This window comes from Capra hircus, chromosome 13 (assembly GCF_001704415.2).
Source record: "Capra hircus breed San Clemente chromosome 13, ASM170441v1, whole genome shotgun sequence".
NCBI lineage: Eukaryota > Metazoa > Chordata > Mammalia > Artiodactyla > Bovidae > Capra > Capra hircus.
The window spans coordinates 52989396-53009353 of NC_030820.1; the positions used below are offsets into that span (position 1 = coordinate 52989396).

Genomic DNA, 19958 nt, shown 5'->3' on the forward strand with positions numbered 1-19958 from the left:
ACGAGTAATACACACCCAGAAAGTTCTAAGGCATTCCTAGCTGAGATCATTACCATCAATAGGCTGGGGCTGACACATCAAAGAATGAATTAAATCCAAAGTGAGCAGAAGAAAAGTAATAATACAAATCAGAGCAGAAATAAATGAAACTGAAAGCAAATCAGTTGAAGAAATGGTTGAAATCACAGGTGGTTCTCTGAAAAGATTGATAAAATTGATAAACCTCTAGCCAGGCTAATCAAGAAAAACAAATACAAATGATTAATTACCAGAAACAAAATAAGGATCATCACTATGATTCCTCTTAACATGAAGAGGATAATAAAAGAATATTGTGAACAACTCCAGCTTACAAATGTGATAAAAAATGAACCAGTTCCTTTTAAGACACAAGTTAACGAACTCTTACAAGGATATATAGATCATCTGAGTAGTCCTACATCTATTAAGTCAATAATTAATAACCTTTCAAAACAGAAAGTACCAGGCACAGATGGGTATACTGGTGAATTCTACCAAATACTTAAGGAAGGAATGATACCAGTTATATGATCTCTTCTGGGGAATAGAAGCTAGGTAATACTTCCTGACTCTTTCTAAGAGAGCAGAATTGTCCTAATACTAAAACTAGACACATTACAAGAAAGAAAGCACAAACTAATATCTCTCAAGAACATAGACATAAAAATCAAATGTATACAAATTTAATCCAATATGTATAGAATGAATTACACACTATAACCAAATGAAGTTTATGCCAGGGATGCAAAGCTAGTTTAACATTTCAGTGTAATCCATTACATCAATAGGCTAAAGAAGAAAAAGTCTTAGGATCATATCCATAGACACAGAAACACATCTGACCAATCCAATACCCATTCGCTATAAAGAGTCTAAGCAAACTAGAATTCGAGGGAAACTTTCTCAACTTGATAAAGAACATCCACAAGAAACCACAGCCAACATCATACTTATTGGTGAAAAGATACTTTCCCATAAAATGGGTAGTAAGGCAAGAATGTTCTCACCACTTGTACTGTGAGCTCTAGATAATCCAATAAGACAGGGAAAGGAGAACAAAAGTATACAGATTTGGAAGGAAGAAATAATTGTTTTTGTTCATAGATGACAAGATTGTCTACATAGAATGTACACCAAAATCTATTAAATACAAGCAAATAAACAAAAACCTCCTAAAGTCATAAATGACTGTAGCGAGTTTCCAGAATACAATTTTAATAGACAAAAATCTGTCTTTGGAATGTCCCTAGTGGTCCAATGGTTAAGAATCCAACTGCCAATGCAGGGGACACAGGTTCAGTGCCTGGTCTGGGAAGACCCCACATGCCTTGGAACCACTAAGCCCCATGCACTGCCACTCCTGAAGCCCACGAGCCGCCGGGAGCCTGTGCCACACAACAAAAGAAGCCACCACAATGCGAAGCCTCCACACCGAAACTAGAGTATCTCCTGCTTGCCACAACTAGAGAAAGCCCACAAGCAGCAATGAAGACACAGTACAGCCAAAAATAAAATGGATAAGTCTTTTTTCTTAAACAAAATCTCTCTTTCCTATTTACCAGCAATGGACAACTGGAATTTGAAATAATAAACATGATAACATTTACATTAGCACCAAAAAAAAAAAACAAAAAACCCTTAGGTATAAATCTTACCCAAAAAAGTACAAGATGGATAAGAGAAAAAGTATAATATTCTGATTAAATAAATCAAAGAAAACCTAAATAACAGAATAGAGATTCCGTATTTATAGGTAGGAAGACTCAATGTTGTTAAAAAGTCAATTCTTCCCACTTTGATCTGTAGATTCAATGCAATCCAGTCAAAATTCCAACACACTATTTCGTGGATATCAACAAACTGATTTAAAGTTTATGTGGTAAGGAAAAAAAAAAGAATATCCAACACAGTATTGAAGGAGTAGAATAAAATTAGAGGCCTGACACTGCTCAACTTTAAGGCTTACTTTGAAGTTACAGTAATGAGTAATGATGACAGTTGTGGTATTGATTAAAGAATAGACAAATGGGTCAATAAAACAGAATAGAGGGCTCAGAAAAAGACCTATACAAATACAGTCAACTGTTCTTTGACAAAGGAGCAAATCAATTCAATGGAGAAAGAGCAGTCTTTTCAACAAATGGTCCTAGAACAGCTGAAACAGAGAAGCGGATCTGCACACAAACCTCACAGTCATCTCCTTAAAGTTCTGGAACAAAGTCAGGGAGACCTTCGGCTTGGCAATGATATTTCATATATAGTATTAATGACGTGATTCATGAAAGAAAAAACTGATAAAGTGGATTTCATTAAAATTCAAAACTTCTGCTCTGTGCAAGACACTATTAAGAGAATGAAAGGATAAGTCACAGACAGAAACTATTTGCCAAACACATAACTGATAATGGACTTATATCCAAAATATATAAAGAACTCTTAAAAACTCAACAGCAGCAAAAACTAAATAACCCAATTAAAAGATGGGCCAAAGATCTGAACAGACACCTCAGCAAAAAAAGATATACAGATGGCAAATAAGCATACAAAAAGATGTTCAACATCCTATGTCATCAGGAAATGCAAATTAAAATAATGAGATATACTCCACACCTGTTACAATGGCTAAAACCCAAAACACTGACAATACCAAACGCTAATTAGAATGGAGTACTGGGAACTCTCATTCATCTCTGGTAGGAATACAAAATAGTACAGCCACTTTGAAATACACTTTGGCAGTTTCTTACAAAGCAAACCAGTCTTATCATTAGATACAGCAGTTTCCTTGGTATTTACCCAAAGGAGCTGAAAACCTGTGTACACACAGAAATCTGCATAGGAATGTTTATAGCAATTTATTCATAATTGCCAGTTTTTGTACACAGCTGTGGTACATCGCAATAGTGAAATGTTATTCAGCACTAAAATGAAATGAGTTACCAGGCCATGGAGAGACAGGGAGAAACCTTATATGCTTATTTCTAAATGAAAGAAACCAGTCTTAAAAGGGTACAGATTGTGTGGTTCCATACACACTGTATAATATGACATTTTAGGAAGAGCAAAACTATAGAAACAGTAAAAAGATTAGTGGTTTCTAGGGATGGGGTGAGGGGAAAGTGAAAGTAAAAGTCGTCCAGTTGTATCTGACTCTTTGCAACCCCACGGACTATATACAGTCCATGAAATTCTCCAGGCCAGAATACTGGAGTGGGTAGCCTGTCCCTTCTCCAGGGGATCTCCCCAACCCTGGGATCAAACCCAGGTCTCCCGTATCATAGGCAGATTCTTTACCAGCTGAGCCACAAGGGAAGACCTTGTGGGCTAGGGGGAAGGGGGATAAATAAACGGAGCACGCAGGCTTTTTAGGGCAGTGAAGCTATTCTGTGTGATACTGTAGTGGTGGCTATAGGGCATGTGCATTGTCAGAACTCGTAGGATGTACAACACCATGAGTGACCTTAATGTAAATTGTGAACTTTAATAGTGTATCAATATTGGTATATCTGTTGTAACAATGTACCACATAAATGCAAGATGTTAATAATAGGGGGAATTGTTTGCATGGAAGAGAGTATATATGAGAAGTCTCTGTACTACCCCCTCAATAGTTCTGTAAACCTAAAACTACTCTCAGAAATGAAGTATATTAGTTTGTTGTTTTTTTAAAAAGGAGACAATTTTTTTTTTTTAAGAAATACAAGAGCTAGAAGCAGCAGACCCACACAGGAAATGATAAAGCTAGTTTTTCATACCGAAAGCAATAAGAGATGGAAACACAGATCTACACAAAAGAATGAAGAGCTCTAGAAATGATAATTATGGGGGTAAATATGTAAGATTATTTTCTTAGTGCACCTCAGTCCTGGATAAGGATGTCACTTCTTACTTTACTTACTGTGGTGTTGTCTGTTTCCACTATGAGGTAGAATTGCTTTTGGAGAAGGCAATGGCAACCCACTCCAGTACTCTTGCCTGGAAAATCCCATGGGCGCAAAGAGTCGGACATGACTAAGCGACTTCACTTTCACTTTTCACTTTCATGCATTGGAGAAGGAAATGGCAACCCACTCCAGTGTTATTGCCTGGAGAATCCCAGGGACGGGGGAGCCTGATGGGCTGCTGTCTATGGGATTGCACAGTCAGACATGACTGAGGCGACTTAGCAGCAGTAGCAGCAGCAGAACTGCTTTTGCAATTACAGTAACTAAAACACGCCTCCCACTCTTCACCCCCCAGCCACCAGCCTCATTTCCGATATCTCCTCAGGCAAAGGAAGGGCTCTCACCTACTCTTGGCATCTTGGGCCTCTAAGTGAGTTTACTGCCCACAGACGCATCAAACTTCACTGCAGTGGGTGCATGGGTGGTCAAGGTGGGGACCACAGCCCAAGTGAACACTGTTACACCTGGACCATCTCTCCTAACTCTGGTGGTCAGAGAAGTGAGCCAGGAGGGGTCCACACCCTGGTTTCAGGCCACAGCAATGACAAGACACAAAACTGACCACAAGGCGTCGCCACTGTGTGCTGAAAGCATCCAAGGTAGGTTGTGTGAAGAGAAAAAAAAAAAATTTTATCTTCCTCATTTTAAGCCATTTGTAGTGAAATTAACCACGGTTTTGGACATGAGTCAACGTTTCTCTACAATTTGTACTATAAGGTGACCACATTTTAATTTTGATCTGAAAATACTGGTGAACTTACATGTATTCACGTATGTAAAATAACTGGAAAGGGATTCTGAAAAATAACATCTCATCTTAAATCACCTTAAAAAAAAGGTTAGAAATGCCCGGGCACAGGGAAGGAATCTGCAATGATTACTTTCATGTGTCCACTTGACTAAGTTATGGTGCTCAGATATTTTGTCAAATACAAGTTAGGTATTATTGTGAGGGTATTTTTAAAATGTAGTTAACATTTAAATCAGTTAATTGTGAATAAAGCAAATTATGTGTCAAAATGTAGGAAGGCCTCATCCATGTATCTGGGGCCCTAAGAGCAAAGATGGAGATCCCTCTCCACCCCTCCACTCCCATCCCACCCCCCATCCCCTGCTCCTGGGGCCACGGAAGAAGGGATTCTGCCTCCAAACATCACCTTTTCCCAGGTCTCCAGATTGCTGGCCTGCTCTGCAGATTTCAGACTTACACCCCAACACTATGTAAGCCAGTTCCTGAAAACACATCTCTCTTGATATACAGATATAAATGTAGGCTTACAGAAAGAGACACAGCTGATACAAATATTACCTCTTGGTTCTGTTTCTCTGGAGAACCTTAGAATTGGGTCCTTCTACACAAGGGATGCCAGACCAGGGTCCAGAAGCCTGTCTGCAGGACCCCTGGGGTGGAAGCACCACCCCCCAAGAAGCTGACAGCCCCATTTCTTAGGATGCTGTTCCCAGGTTCAAGGGTCCCCTCCTCCTTATCCAGCCACTTAGCCACCCGCCACTATGTTTTGTGACTCATGAGAGGGAAAGCTTGAGGGGAGAGAATGAGCGGGTAACAGCCTTAGAGTCACGGGCTGGTCTGGAGAGAGCAAACTCCAGAACCTCTGGCTGCAGCTGTTGGTGGACAAAACCAGGTACTAGGGAAGGGCGGCAGCAGCAGACAGCTTCAACCTATGGTCACCAGGTGGGTGGCACAGCACTGCCCCAGGTGGCACCCGCAAGCCCTGAGCTTAGCTGGTCACGGTGATCAGACAGCAGGGGTCTGACCTTGGGGCCAGGAATGGTGGCTGGTGCTGATGGGGTTGCAGGAAGAGGAGGTGGGCTAGAGGTGTTCACAGAGTGTCAGAAGTGGTGTGTGGGCTCCCATCACTCCCTCCCACACCCCTTCAGCAGCATGTGCTATGAACCGATGTATAAAGAAGGAAGCTGAGGCATAGAGGCCGGAAGTATCCTGCTCAAGGTCCACAGCTGTGAGGTGGCCCTGGACTCACACCCTGAGAGCTGACACCTGTGTAATGTAAAAAGTTGGTTTGGGTTTTTCATAAGATGTTACGAGAAATCATGACATAACCATATCAGAAACCAGAGCCCCATGAGGGGGTCTCACCCAACGCTCCTAACTCACCTCCATGTGTTGCTCCTTGTACCTGTCCAGATATGCTTCCTGGGCCCTCCTCCAACCCACTGAGCATGAAGTCTGTGCTTGGCTCCGCATGACCGCACCAGTCCTGACCCTCAGCCTCTGCCAGAGCAGCTCAGAGGCTCCAGGTGACACTCCATTTAAAGGGTTGAAGTGACTGAACAATGTTTGAAGGTCGCCAGTTCTGACCCACGGCTCCAACACATGGCAGGGTGTTGGCGGCGGGCAATAGAATCCCCTGCCCCAACACCACTGGTTACCCAGAGGTGCATAAGCCTTGTGGAAAGTGCCCCCAGATCACCTCCAGCAAGAGTGAGGAGTCTGGATGGCCTCTGGGGCAAAGCTCTGTGGGCAGGGGGTGAACTTTGAGACCTGGAGCAGACCACTATTATTACCCTCTCTCACAGATGCCTCTGAGCTGGCTTCGCAGGGAACTGCGATAGAAGGTCTGGGGTGTCCAGATGTTTCAGAATGGCCTGGTCCCCACTGCAGTGAACTCATGTCTCAGCTTGTACGCCCCCTGAACTGACAAGGAAACTGCCATACAGAGGGGTTGACTTGCCCAGGGTCTGGACTGCCCCTAGTGTCATAATCATAGGACACGTGGGGACTGTGAGTGGGGACGTGTCCCTGCTGCACTGAAGAATTTGGAGAGGGCCATGGACCAGGTAGAGAAACCCTCTGCACATGCACATGTCATTTCTCAATTTCAAGTTGTTCTGGACTCTAAAAGGCCCCAGCAGTCAGCACTTCACAAAGGAAACGTGTTTGTAGGTCTAGTCATGATCCCAGACCTGAGTTTGGTGGGAATCACACAGGACAGACCTTCCCCTCACCCCAGGGTCAGCACAGGGGATGAGGTCAGGAGCCCGCCGTACCCTCCGGAAACAACGAGAATGTGGAGGGGCCTCCAGGGAGGGTACAGTGTGGAGGCGGTTCTGGAATAATCAGGAAAGTTCTGGAAAATGTGGTCCCAGAGCAAGGACCATGTCTTACTCCTCTCTGCTTATGACCAAAAATGTGTGCCTTGGAGGAGACCACCTCATGGACAGGCCTGGCCACTCTGTGCGGAACCTATGGTCACTCCAGTGACAGTGAATCCTCACCCAAGAACAGAAGAGGGGCCCCTGGGCCTTCCTGTTCACGAGGCCACTCCGACAGCAGATGTGAGCTGCCTGGTGGCCGCCACCATCCCCAGCTTACAGCGAAGGTAGACCCTCTCCAGGAGGACCCAGAGAGCAGATCAGAACATGTGGCTGGTCTGCCCTCCTCCCTTCAGAGGACATGGACTGTGTGAACCTAGAAATAAAGCTGCAGACCCCCTATGTCCAGGTGGGGCTGCCTGAGGCTACATCACCATCTTTGTCCAAGACACAGAGGTCAGCTTCCACCTGGCTCTTCCCACACTGCCCTGGGGCATCCAGGTGCCTCAGGCCACATTACAGACATTCTGATCTGTAATGAGCCTTCTCCTCATCCTGGGAAAAAAGACTCAATCTGTTATGAGCTCAAGATGAAGGGAGACAAACACTGTCTCTTTATGGCCACTCTCACTCAGTCGTGTCCAACTCTTTGCGACTCCATGGACTGTAGCCACCAGGCTCCTCTGTCCATGGGGATTCTCCAGGCGAGAATACTGGAGCGGGTTGCCATGCCCTCCTCCTGGGGCATCTTCCCAACCCAGGGATCAAACCCAGGTTTCCCACATTGCAGGTGGATTCTTTACCATCTGAGCCACCAGGGAAGCCCCCTTCACATTTTAAACTGATGCTAATTACAAATCAGAAGCACTGATTGCTTTCCTCTCAGGCCCTCAGCATCTGGAAGGAGGGACCAGAAGGTGGGGAACTGAGGCTGGAGTTCACCCTGGAGCCCCCTATCAGGAGGGTTAGGCTCAAGGTCTCTTGTTTGATGCTCCAAGCAGGTCTAGAGACTTCTTAACCCTGGGGCTTCTGCCAGGCGTGGCTCCCACCTTTGAGCTGCCCCTAGCCAAGATGTCCAGGGGCACAGCTGGATCTTCCTAATCACAGCTTGGGCCCTGGGCCCTCCTCCTGCCCAGTGCAGCCATCCCCCTGCCCACTGTGGCCTGACTATGGGCACCCTGATCAGCCCTCCTGCAACAGGTGGGACATTCAAGTGGAGACCCAGAAAGAGCTAGGCTGGGAAAGGCAGCCTCGGGGAGCAGTGCAGGCATTCTCTGCACATGGCACACTGCTGTACGGAGGGTGAGAAAGAGAGGGCAGAGGCCAGGGGGTGACCCAGGGCCACCTCTGCAGAGTGCAAGGGGACAGGTTGGAGGAGGGCCCAGAGACCGAGGGATGGGGAGCCCTAAAAAGTGTCGGGAGGGGAGAGGCCAGACTTCAGCAGCCCACACACCCTTGACATGAGGGGACAGGGAAAGCGGAGAGGCTAGTGGGGGCAGAGGGCTGGGGGACAGAGAAGACTGCAGGGCCTCTCCCAAAGGCCAGCTGCCAGCACTGGTAGGGTGCCTACAGTCACGGGTCACCTGGCCCACTGTGTGGTTTAACCTGACAGGCACTTGGCTGATGTGGGGACTGGAGTTCTGTCAGAGAAGCCATGTACCATTTCAAAGGAGGAGCAAAGAGAAAGGAAGCATCTGTAACACTGGCTGACCTGTATGGCAAGTTTGGACCTATGTTAGGAACCCTCCACACCCACAGCTGTAACAGCCTCTACAGAGCCACGAGCCTTACTGGCACAGTGGTGAAAGGAAGAGTCTCTCCTGCAATCAGGCAGCCTCCACACACAGCCAGGTGCTCTCCACCTGTGGGTCCAGGTAAGGAGGGCAGGTAGACTCACCTATCTACCTTGGCACCCTCTCAAGATCTGGCTAAACTGACAACTTTTAAGGTATAAACTGGCAGGAATGGGAAGATGAAAGAGGGGACAACAATGTGATTTAGAAGCCAAAATACATAAACGTGTAGCAAATGACTTCTAGACCCAAAGGCTGGATTACAGCCAGAGTGTGGGAAGTTCAGGACCAAGGCCGTCCACTCCTCAGGAAGCCAGGAACTGGCAGATTCAGGTGATGCTGGAGAAGGAAGAGGGGTCCTGTAACAAAGATGACTGGCACTGGGGAATGCTCCCCTCCCTCCAGATAAAGCCTTGAGTTGTACTCTCTGGAAAGTGTAAAAGAAGGGGCCACAGGCTGGGAGAGGAGGCCTGGCTATGGATGAGGTCCCCATAGCACAAATAAGTCCTGAGCAGCATATGCCAATGACACCAAGACCCTCCTCCAACCCTGGAAGTAGACCCTTCAAGCAAGAGGCGGAAGCAGCTTTTAGGGGGTGAACAGCTAATGTCATCATCAGACTGCAGAACTATACAACCTTCTAGCATCACGGTGATGCTGCCTCTGCTTGAAACCAGGGCGGCTACTATGGTCCCTCTGCCCACAGCATCAGGCACAGACACCAGTGGGTGAAGGCAGAGCCCCATTTAAGCTCAGTCTGCTGACCCCACAGTGGACAAACTCTCAGAAGCCCAGGACATTATGGTAGATAGAAGCCGAGAGCTTCCAAAGGAAAGATACTGAGGGCCCAGAACCCTGAGACCAGGCTTCCTAGTACATCCCAGAACTCTGGCAACTGAAACAGAGTTGGGAAAATCTACAGGTCTTACAGGACCAAGCAGCCTCCTCTGTGCCATAGTTCTTCAATATCAGGGTCCTACACACCAACACCCACGCTCAAGGTGCTCAGTGCTCCCTCTCCAGCAAGCCCTTCCTCCGACCCACCAGCCACATCCCACACACAGCTTCCCTGAGAGGTCTTCCAGGATCCCACAGGAGGGGGTGCCACCCACGTTCCAGGGGCACACCCTTGGTGCACCCCAGCCAGCCGTGGGCCGGAGCAGCTCTGAAGGGCAAAGTTGAGTCCATCGTGGCTGGAGCCCAGGCCCAAGGCCAGTCCCGGGCTGGTTTGGAACTGATCTCTCCCCGGCTGTCCTCTCACCATGGCCCACCTGTCCCCACCTACGCACAGAAGTCTTTACTGAGATGCAGCTAGTGGAGAGAACCCTGCTCCAGCCCTGTCCCCACCCCCCACAGCCCCTTGGTCCCCCTACATATGCACACTCACCTGCTCTGGAGGGTGACCTCCGGGGCCCTCTTCCCAGTCATGCTGTCTTCCTGGGTCTTCAGACCAATCAGGCTGCGCGGAGCCCACCGGCAGAGCACCCCACGATGAAGCTGGCTGGGGGCCACCACGGCAAGCACACCTGCTCCTGCACACTGCCGCCTCCACAGGCATCGGTGCTTCTCAGGTGCTGGAGGCTTCGGAAGCACGTGCTGAGGCCACGCCCTGTGGCGCTGGGGAGAGGCTCTGGCTAAACTGGTGCGGGGTTGGGGGCAGGGATGTGGGTCCCCTGAAGTGCAACATTTCAGAGTCAGGAGGCTAAGCAGCCCGCTAAACACTTGGCAGGGAGCAGGCGGAGTCCTGGGAGAGGGTGGGAGCGAGACGATGCAGGATGGACGTGGCCATCCCCCCATTCCTCCACAGTCCTGGCCTCTGCTCGTCACCTGCCATCAGGCAGCCAACTTTCATGGCCCCAGAATGCTGTCACCCCAGCACCCACGGATGGGTACTGACACGGATGGTCACGACCTGGACCACCAATCCTCCATGCCTTCCAGGAGCCCCTCCTCGAGGCTGCACAGGTTTCACACACCCCTCCATGCTGCTACCTTCTCTGGTCTCCAAAGCCAGTAGCTGGAACCCTCCAGATCCTCAGCCATCTGACTAGGACAGGGCTTGGGAGTAAGGCCCAGCATTCCTAAAAGTCTCGCTTTATTCATAGGTCAGGCAGGGAGCTCCAGGTTGCCCTCAAGAGCTAGATGCCCAGGGAGGTCAAAGCATGTTGACAGTTCAGGGTGAATGTTGACTAGAAGCCCCATACCTGAGTCTCACCTGGGAGAGCCACAGCTGACACAAAAGTGTAAAGCAGTGAGGAGCCGCTGCAATCATAGCCGCCTTCACATATGGCTGAATGCAGGAGCTCTGAAAAGGCCACCAGAGAGGTCTCTCTGCCTCCCCCTCCCACTTTTCTCTCCCCTCCTGTCAACTCTGCCTCCCTCCGGAATGTCCAAACTCTCCCCTGCACAGGACTTCCTCCTGAAGCCAGGAGAGGTGGTCTGGGGCAGCCCTCATTTCACAGCGCCACCCCCCCACCCCCCAGGCCAACAACGCCAGCAGAAAGACTTCTGACCCTGAGAAAACCCCGATTCACACACGCACTGTCTGTGACTCAGACCTCCGAGGAGGGCAGTTCCACAAAGGAAACGTGGCTCCTACGTGTGCATCACAGAGGACCCACCCACCGCCCTCTCTCCAGGAAAGTGACTCCCAGAGCTCCCGGGACAGAGTCGGCGTCCCCACCACAGACACGGCTCCCACTCACAGTCAGAGTGGACTTTTATTAGGAAATCACCCTGCAAACACACTGAGAAGTGCTGTGCTGTGGGGTCAGCGTTTCCTGAGGAAGGAGGATCACAGTATCAGAGCTGTCAGAGGACAGGAGCCTAGAGCGGGAGCTGCTCAGGGCGGCCTGCAGCCAGCGCCCCTCACAGCGATAGGACTCAGCCATCAAGAACCGGCACACAGACGCAACACAAGAGACACGCCAGAGCACACAGCTGCACTACACTTAAATAAACAATGAACACAGAATGCCATTTGCTGTCGTCCGTGCCTGAAACAAAGAGCCAAAGGGATGAAGAGAACCGAAAAGTCTTTCTTTCCATTGGACCAAAGGGGAAATATCCCCAAATTATCAAAATTCCTCAGTTACAAAATACTTTTTAAAAACTCCATTATTAAAAGAATAAATAACAAAATATATAAAAAATAACTCAGTTGCATTAAAATCATAACTAGAAGTTACAGCAAGATTTTTTGTGGCCCTTCTCATAGTCAAATAGTTAAGTTTGCTTTGATTTCATTTACTTCCCTCTCATATGTCCTGGTGTGGGGTCTAGGTAAAATAGTATAAAATTAATAAATAAAAATGTTAAATAAATAGCCAACATTAACATAAGAGGTTGTGAATATAAATACTTACATTTTGACAAAATTAAATAATTTACAGAATAATTAAACTAACTACTTTCTCATTTCTTCCAGGAAGTGCAATTTCTCTACTTTTAAATACTAACTTGGAATCGCAGTCACAGTTGGCTTGGATTCTATTTACATGTTAGGAACATTGTGTTTTTAACACATTAAATCAAAATTTATCTTCTTTTGAATCTCGAATGGATCTAAACAGAAGTGACACCTTGGTGGTCTCCAGTCAGGAATTTATCGCCTGACCTTGCTGTCACTTCCCCCACCTCGGTAAAGCTCAGCCATGACCCGGTGATGGGCAGTGGTGGGTCACAGGCCAGGTGGGCACACAGACAGCCAGAGGCCCTGACCTGGACCCCGACCTGGGTCTAAAGGCTGCAGCCTTGAGGGAGCCTGACCCTGAGCACAGGGTCTGCGGGCTCCGCCAGAGGTGCTTCCCTGTGGAACCAGCGCTGTCTTCAGGGGGCCCTGGGCCAGCTTCCTCCAGGCCTGTTCCTAACCTACCCTCTGGAACGCTGCTCTCTTCCACGCTTAACATAAAAGTGAATTAAAGGACAACAGGAAACACACTTGTCACAGCGGCCTCACCGCATGGGCGCACTGGCCACTCCAGGCTGACTCGTCACACGCACCACCCGCCCGGCCAGGCTGCCCCCTCGGCCTTGACAGACAAAGGAATACTGTGGTTGCAGCTCCAAAACTTCCCTGAGAACCTTGTCCGTGAGTTTCCATTGGAGACTTCGAGCTTTCAGAAGCAAAAATAAATCACTTTGTAATACTTCACGCCCCGCACTCACATTGAGAGGTCAAGGCCTCTGGCCCGGCGCGTGAGTCACATCGAGGGAGACGAGGATTTCCAGGCACTCCTCTGGCTAAACACTCCCACCCCCTTGCCGAGGCCACCCTGGGCTGCCAACGAGAAGTCACTGTGAGTGGGAATCTCCACTGGGAGGGCAGGGCTAGGGAGGTAAAAGACAGAGGTGAGTCGGGGTGCCCTGGGCGCCCCGAGTCAGCATGGTGGCTCCTCATACAAGGAGGCCTAGACCTGGATGCCCCTCACGGCCTGCTTGATGCTCTCGAGGAGGTCCTTGTTCTCGGGGTTCTGGTAGCACTCCTGGTTGGAGTACATGTCGGTGAGGGTGCTGACATAGGCGTCAAAATTCTGCTCACATATCGGCTCCTGGAGAACACAACTGGTTTAGCGAGGCCCGTCCATGCAGGGGCCCCAGGGTTTCCAGCAGTAATGGGAGAGGATGGGGGAGCCTCAGACCCAGAAAGCCCACGCTGCCAGAGATGAGCACACAGACCCACCACAGGCAGCACTCGGGCTAAGACAATCATGGCACAGGCTGCCCAGGGTGCGACAGCCACCATGGGTAGCAATCTGCCCGGGGTGGGGCCCTTCCAGAGGCAGAGGGGTGCCTGCCCTCCCCGAAGCCCCAGGATACAGGTGCCAGCTCAGCTGGGGAGGCCACAGGGCTGCTAACTGCTTACCATGTGCGGAAGGCGGATGTTGGCAAGACTTTGGATGAGGGCCTGGCTCAGGCCCGACAGCTCCAGAAACAGGGCTTCGTTCTGCTCCTCGATGAGCTTGTTCTCCTCCTCGATGTTCTTCAGGCTCTTCTCCATGGACGAGATCTGCCAGACAGAGACGAGAGCTGCTGCCTGGAGTGTCCTCCTGGGAGCAGGCCCGGCATGCCCGCTGGGCCGTCTCATGTCCCTCCAGGAGAGGGCGAAGAGGCAGGAGCCCTGCCACAGTGAGGGTTGGCAGTGCCCTGGTCCCTGGGTGGAGGGGGCGGACAGTGACTGAGCTAGGGGCTGGGGGCCATGGCTTTCTGAGCCCAGCTGTCCTGTGGGGTGGAGAGGAGCACAGAAGGAGACGCTGGCTTCGTGTCCCAGCCCATCACTGGCTTCCTGCTCTTCCTCTGTGGTGGAAACACTGTTCCCAACTGGCGGAACATCCCCACCAGAAAGACCAACCAAGGGCCTCATCAAAACTATGAAGGCAGCAGCACAGACCACTGCCACTCTCAGCTGAGTGGACCAGCACGTCAAAGCTCACCCTGGGGTTTCCAGCACAAGCATGTCTTCTCTGGACCCAACAGGGCGCCAGGAGGGAGTCCGAAAGTTCTCCAGGGGCTCCAAGGCTTCCACATGGAACATCAGAGAACAGAGGACAACTCTACCGGGCTGCCGACCATGGGCAGTCTCGCCTGCTCTGGGTGCTGCAGGCACCACATGAGTCTCAGAGTGTCAGAGCCCTGTAGGCAAGGTGGGCAAGAAGCTCACCCTGGGGCCTGGCCTGGAGCAGACATGCTTGGGAGGGCAGCCCCCAGCCTCACTCAGGGCAGAGGCAAGCTCATCAGTATGGATGGCGCCTCAGGCCATCCCTGGGGTGCAGGAACACTTTTAGGAGGGGTTGGGGAGGAGCATCACGTTTTCCTTACCCAGTGACAAGCCTTTGGCTTTAAAAGGTTTGAGCAGAGGTCCTGAGCCTGCCTTCCCTGCTCTCCAGCAGGGCATGTAATGCAAAACTCCCTGGAGGGGAAAGTCCTTCCAAGAGGACTCAGTGAATAATCTCTCTATAAGTAGGTGGGTGCTGGCCAATAAAGAGAAACCAGAGGTGCTTTCCAAGGGTACTGACACTGGGAGATGCCTTGGACTTCGAGAAGGAAAACAGCAGGGAAGAATATGGGGAAAGCCACCCAGAAGGGCGTCTCGGTGCCCAGAGGCAGCCCCTGTACCCCCTCTCCACTTGCACTGCCTCTGAACTGGGGAGACGCTGCAGGGCAGGACAGAAATCCCTGCTGATCCTCATCAGCTGGTGCTATTTTTACACCGGCTTCTGGGTAAGAGGAGGTCGGCGTAAAAGCCCGTCTGCCACAGAAAGGAGGGGCCGCAGAAGACACAAGGACTCCAGCATCTCACACTTCCCCAGTCCCCATGCCCTCCACCCCCACAGGGCCAGGTCACCTCCTTGTCCTTGGGGACATGGCCATGTGTGGCTGCTCCTCTGTGCCCCTATCTCTGCTCCAGCCCCTACTCAGCAGCCAAGGAAGGCATGTTCTTTTCAAAATAAGAAATTCACTGTTTTTCGGTTTGTTTTTGTTTTTGTTTTCGTTTTGAGTGTTCATTTTGGGGAACTCAGGGATAGGACACAGACTCAAGGCAATCTGTAACCCTGTCCCTCAGCACAGCGGTTCTTCTGGGTCAGACCCTGTGTGAATTGCTTTCCTTGTAGGAATGCATTCGTCTCACGACAACCGAATAGGACAGATTCTCCTATTATGCTCATCTGCCTGGGAGGGCATCAAGGCACACTCGGAACAAGAAGTACACCAGGTCACTTAGCAGGTGTATGGCCATGCTGGGCTGGAACACAGCTCCAGTCAGGTTCTGATGACCCACGCTGCGGTTCTGCTCCTACAAACCAACAGGATGGTGCCTACCGGCACCTCAGGACTCCTGATGGGTGGAACACGTACTGAGCAGAAAAAGGGGGAGGATGGGAAGGACAAGGGTTTTAGGGCAGGTGGGGACAGGGCAGGGCGGCACCACCCACCTGGGACTGCAGCTGCAGCATGGCGGCCTCCATCTCAGAGTTGGACTCGTTTAGGTCTCGAATCTCCTGGTTCAGCTGCTTGATCTCCTCGTCGTTGTCCAGCACTACCCCAGAAAGAAACCTCAGTCGTGGCTCTCACAAGGAGGGGAGGGGGTCAGTCAAGGCCTGCTTTCTAGATGGGCCTGGGGAGCCCTTTCGGAGTAGAAGCCCCAGTGACTCGTGGCCCACATCTCAGACTGGGAAAGTGGCTGCGTGTCAGCTGTGGGGCTCCAGGCCCTGGTCTTGGTGGGAAAACAGATACCTCCTGGGCAAGTGTTAATTGCTAAGTTAAAAATGGAAGCCTTTCCAGATGGTGCTGGTTTCCTCCACTTCCCTCTCACGAAGCCTGAGAACACAGGTCCACACACCCCGAGAACACGGCTTCTGGTGCTGCCAATAGGGCTCACCAAGCCCCAGGCTAGAGCTATGATGGCCATGCTGGGCACAGGGCAGCCAGAGGTTCTGAGCCGAGGTGAGGGGCCCTGGCAGCTCAGCTCAAGAGCTCTGTCTCCACCACAACTCACTCCAGGAGGGGCTTTGCTTCCCAACCCATCTCTTGCCTAAACCACCCGCCCACTTAGGTCCCAGGACCACATGCAGGGGGTGCAGGGGGCAGCCTCACCATCACTCGTCTTGAATTTCGTGCCAAGAACCTCATCCCCTGAGAGTTTTCCCTTCTTTCCTGCAAAGGTCGCTCTGGGACAGCCAGACAAGCTGGAAGCAAAGGTCATGCATGAAGACCAATCCAAGGTCATGCCTCACAAGCCAGTCTAAGGTCACAAGTCCCAGTGAGAGCCAGGCTGTTGGAGGACTATCCTGTCTGGAGCGTTGTCACTCATCCCTGGTGTTCCGGTCCTGGCTCCTGGCCCCCAGCTTCCTCACTCCTCCAACAGCGCGGGCCATTCCCAGCTCAGGCCCCTGCTCTGAAGGTTTGTTCCCAGAGGCTCGGGGCAAGCACCACCTCTCAGAAAAGACCTCCTCACCCCTGCCTGCCCTATCTTCCCCACAGCGTCCTTCGCCAAACTAATAACATATTTGTTGATTGCAAAGTCTGTCTCTGCACCTGCCCTGACCACTCAGCTCCAGGAGGGCTGGTTGTCATCTTGTTCTCCAGAGACTGGTATTTGATGTGCTTTCAGCAACGGCTTGTGGAATAAATGAGCTAATTAATTTTAAAGGTGGAGAGATGAGGACAAAAAAAATAACATAGAAAAAAGGTTTCTGACAGGACCAAGCAGTGACTCGTGCGGCTTCCCAGCACAGAGAGGAAGAGGGCTGATGGGGCAAGACCCTCAGCACCAAGGGCAGTATCAGGGCAGGTCAGAGCTGGCCAGTGCTGCCCGGGCCCACTGCCCAGGCATGGAGGGGTCCCTTGTAGAGGAAAGGCCTGGGCTCCAAGTTCAAAGATGAAACCCCAGTAGGAGGGACAGGGTATGAGCTGTGACAACGCTTTTCAGGAAAAGCCTCAGCCTGCTTTGAGAAAGTGTGTCCCAGACACAGGGGGGCTCTGCTCTCTCTTGCCAGAGGGACTCCATGGGATGTATAAAGGGGTCTTAGGACAGTAGACACCTGGGTGACACGTCACACAGGCCGTCACGTGGTCCCAGCAGGTTTCCATGGCTTCCCCCAGGTGGCTATCAGTTTGGGTCTTTTTCCTCAAGAAACTACTGTTCTCACCTGTGCCCTGGTCTGGCACATCCCTGGGAGCCGTGCCACAGTGCCACAGCTGGGGTCTCTCCTGGGTGACAGAAGGGTGGGGTGGGGACAATCACCTGCGGTGAGTGAGGAAGCTCCCATTGGCATGACCGGAGCCGTCACAGCCTGGGGTGGGGCAGGCGGGCCCCTCATTCTTCAGGGACTTCCAGGAGAAAGACGAGCCATTGAGGGAACCCTCTTTCTGCCTCCGAGCTGCCAGCGGGCAGCCGGATGCGCTTCTGTGAGAGGCGTATTTGCCGCTGATGTGACCAAGCCCCACACAGCCTGGAACCGGGCACCTGGGCACAGAGAGGTCAGAGGTGAACACTGGGTGCTGGAGCTGGAAGAGGAGCCCAGAGACCCCACCAAGCCAGACCCAGAGACGTGCTAGGGTCCCCTGGACAAACTAGCAGAGGGCTCGCACCCCCTCTTCAGCCTCAGCCTCACATCCCCTGTGTGGCTTGGGGGCCAGCACCCACCTTCTCTCCCTGTCCCCCAGCAGCAGTGACCCCGGGGGGCCTGGAGCTGACTCTTGGCGGCCTCCTGGTCCACACCTAGACCTTGCTGCCAGCATCACTTCTGTATCACCCCAGAGACCACTTGCTGGGAGCTTGCTCTGAGCACTGGACATTTGTCAAAGCTTTCTACGGCCGAAGACCCGAAAGTCGCAGAGGACCCAGTTCACAGAGAGGTCTCTGGGATACAGACAAGTCAGAGGCAGGAAGCCCCCAGAGGTGGCAAGGCTGGGGGTGATGTGCTGCCTGGTGGCCCCCACACTCTGCCCTCATCTTGAGAGGGTTCACAGCTTGGGTAGGAAGGCTGGAGGTCCCCAGGCAGCAGGAGGAAATAAAGTTCAAGTGGCGGACGTTTTTTTTTTCTCTTTTCTCTTCTAATCCTGTGTTGTCGTGGCAACACCTGGTTCCACCTGAACTGAACTTTATCTCAAACCTTGAGCTAACCAATGTGTTTTTCTTATGGAAATGTTTTCTTAAGCTACATTAATGAAATTATGTATTTGCTTGAAAATCTGCCTTTCTTCAAGATTCTTGTCAATTGTTTTATGGCCAGAGATGACTCCCCTTGTCCCATTCTATCTCAAAATGTGTGTTGTAGGAGAGGGCCCTGGTGCAACTCTCAGTCTTGAGGCATTTCTTTTATCTGATTAGCAGCTTGCCAACAGGTATAAAATGCCTTGCTAAAAACTAGCAACGGGGCACTCTTTCTATCCCCTTTGATGTCTGTGTCAGCCATGTTCTCTATCCATTTTATACTTTAACAAAACTTTGCCACACAAAAGCTCCGAGTGATCAAGCCTCATCTCTGGCCGCTGATCAAATTCCTCTCCTCCGGAAGCCATGAATCCCGGTGTCATTCACAGCTTGCAGCAGTAACCTTTCAGTCTCAAAAATGGACTCCTTGGCTGGGACCATCCTCACCTGTCCCCTCTCTTGGCTCTTCTTTTTTATCTAGCCCAGCCACGTGGGCCCAGACATGAGGGCTGTCCAATGAGCTGGTCCAAGACCACCGTAGCCCCAGTCCAGAACAGCCCCAGTCACTACCAGGGGCCTCTGCAGGGGGCTTGGGGAGGTTCCACTCTATGTCCACCCCCCACACTTGGACACCTCCCAACTGTGCTGTTCCAGAGGACTCCTGGGCTGGGCCCCTTTGAGGTGCCTGTGAGGCTGATGTCACAGGATCAAAAAGCCAAGTGAGAGGCGCCTCTTCAAGACACTACACAGATGAACCCAGGCTCTGCTTTCCCACTCTCTTTGCAGAATCCTAGCTTTTACCTCAGGAGGGGCTGCAGGCGCCCCCAGGAAGTGCACTCATGGGCTTTTACCTCAGGAGGGTCTCTCCCTCCACACACTGGGTCCAAATCTTCAGTGTCAGGTGACCTCTCGTTAAGTCGTGTAGCACACCCAGGGGACCCCCGGTCAGAGGCACAGCTGTTTGGTCAAGTGCCAGTGCATCTGGGGACAGTGAGGCCTCTCCAGGGTGATGGACATGCAGCTCCCAACCTCCACATCGGAACCTCCATAGACTTTAACGGTCAGTTATCTACTTGTGGCCAAAGGGATTTACCACAAAGCGCTGACCTGACTTAATCTCAAAAGCTGCAGACACAAGATGTCATAAAAGGGACCCTGCCTCCACCAGCCCCTACGCATCACAGCCAGTGCCTGCCAGCCACGTCACTTCAAGCAGTAGGAACTGGAGCACTGATTAAAGGTTCTGCTGCTGTCTGCACTTGTGTAAAGACGCTCATCAATTATAAATATAGGTGAAGTTTATGGCTAGGGAGGAGATCCTATAAAACAGGGACGCTACATGGGTGGCCTCTTCTCCTTGCCATGGAGCCATTAGAAACTTCATCCATCCTATAAATGCTGAACTATTTCTAGAAGTCACATTCTCCACTTGGCTACAAATTCTCAAGTTGTTTTTTTTTAAGCAAAGTTGAC

The 19958-nt window shown here is 50.8% G+C and overlaps 1 protein-coding gene across 4 annotated transcripts in view; it reads right to left on the reverse strand.

Moving 5' to 3' along the window:
- Window positions 11532-19958, reverse strand: part of MYT1 (myelin transcription factor 1) — a 63462-nt gene continuing 55035 nt past the window's right edge. For all 4 annotated transcript variants that reach the window (XM_018057467.1, XM_018057465.1, XM_018057466.1 and 1 more), the window contains 5 exons: window positions 17574-17795; window positions 16424-16515; window positions 15763-15866; window positions 13695-13838; window positions 11532-13380 (listed from right to left, as the gene is read on the reverse strand). In XM_018057467.1, the coding sequence (XP_017912956.1) occupies window positions 13240-13380; window positions 13695-13838; window positions 15763-15866; window positions 16424-16515; window positions 17574-17795 (703 nt within the window). In that variant the 3' untranslated portion in view covers window positions 11532-13239. The remainder of the gene's footprint in view (window positions 13381-13694; window positions 13839-15762; window positions 15867-16423; window positions 16516-17573; window positions 17796-19958) is intronic.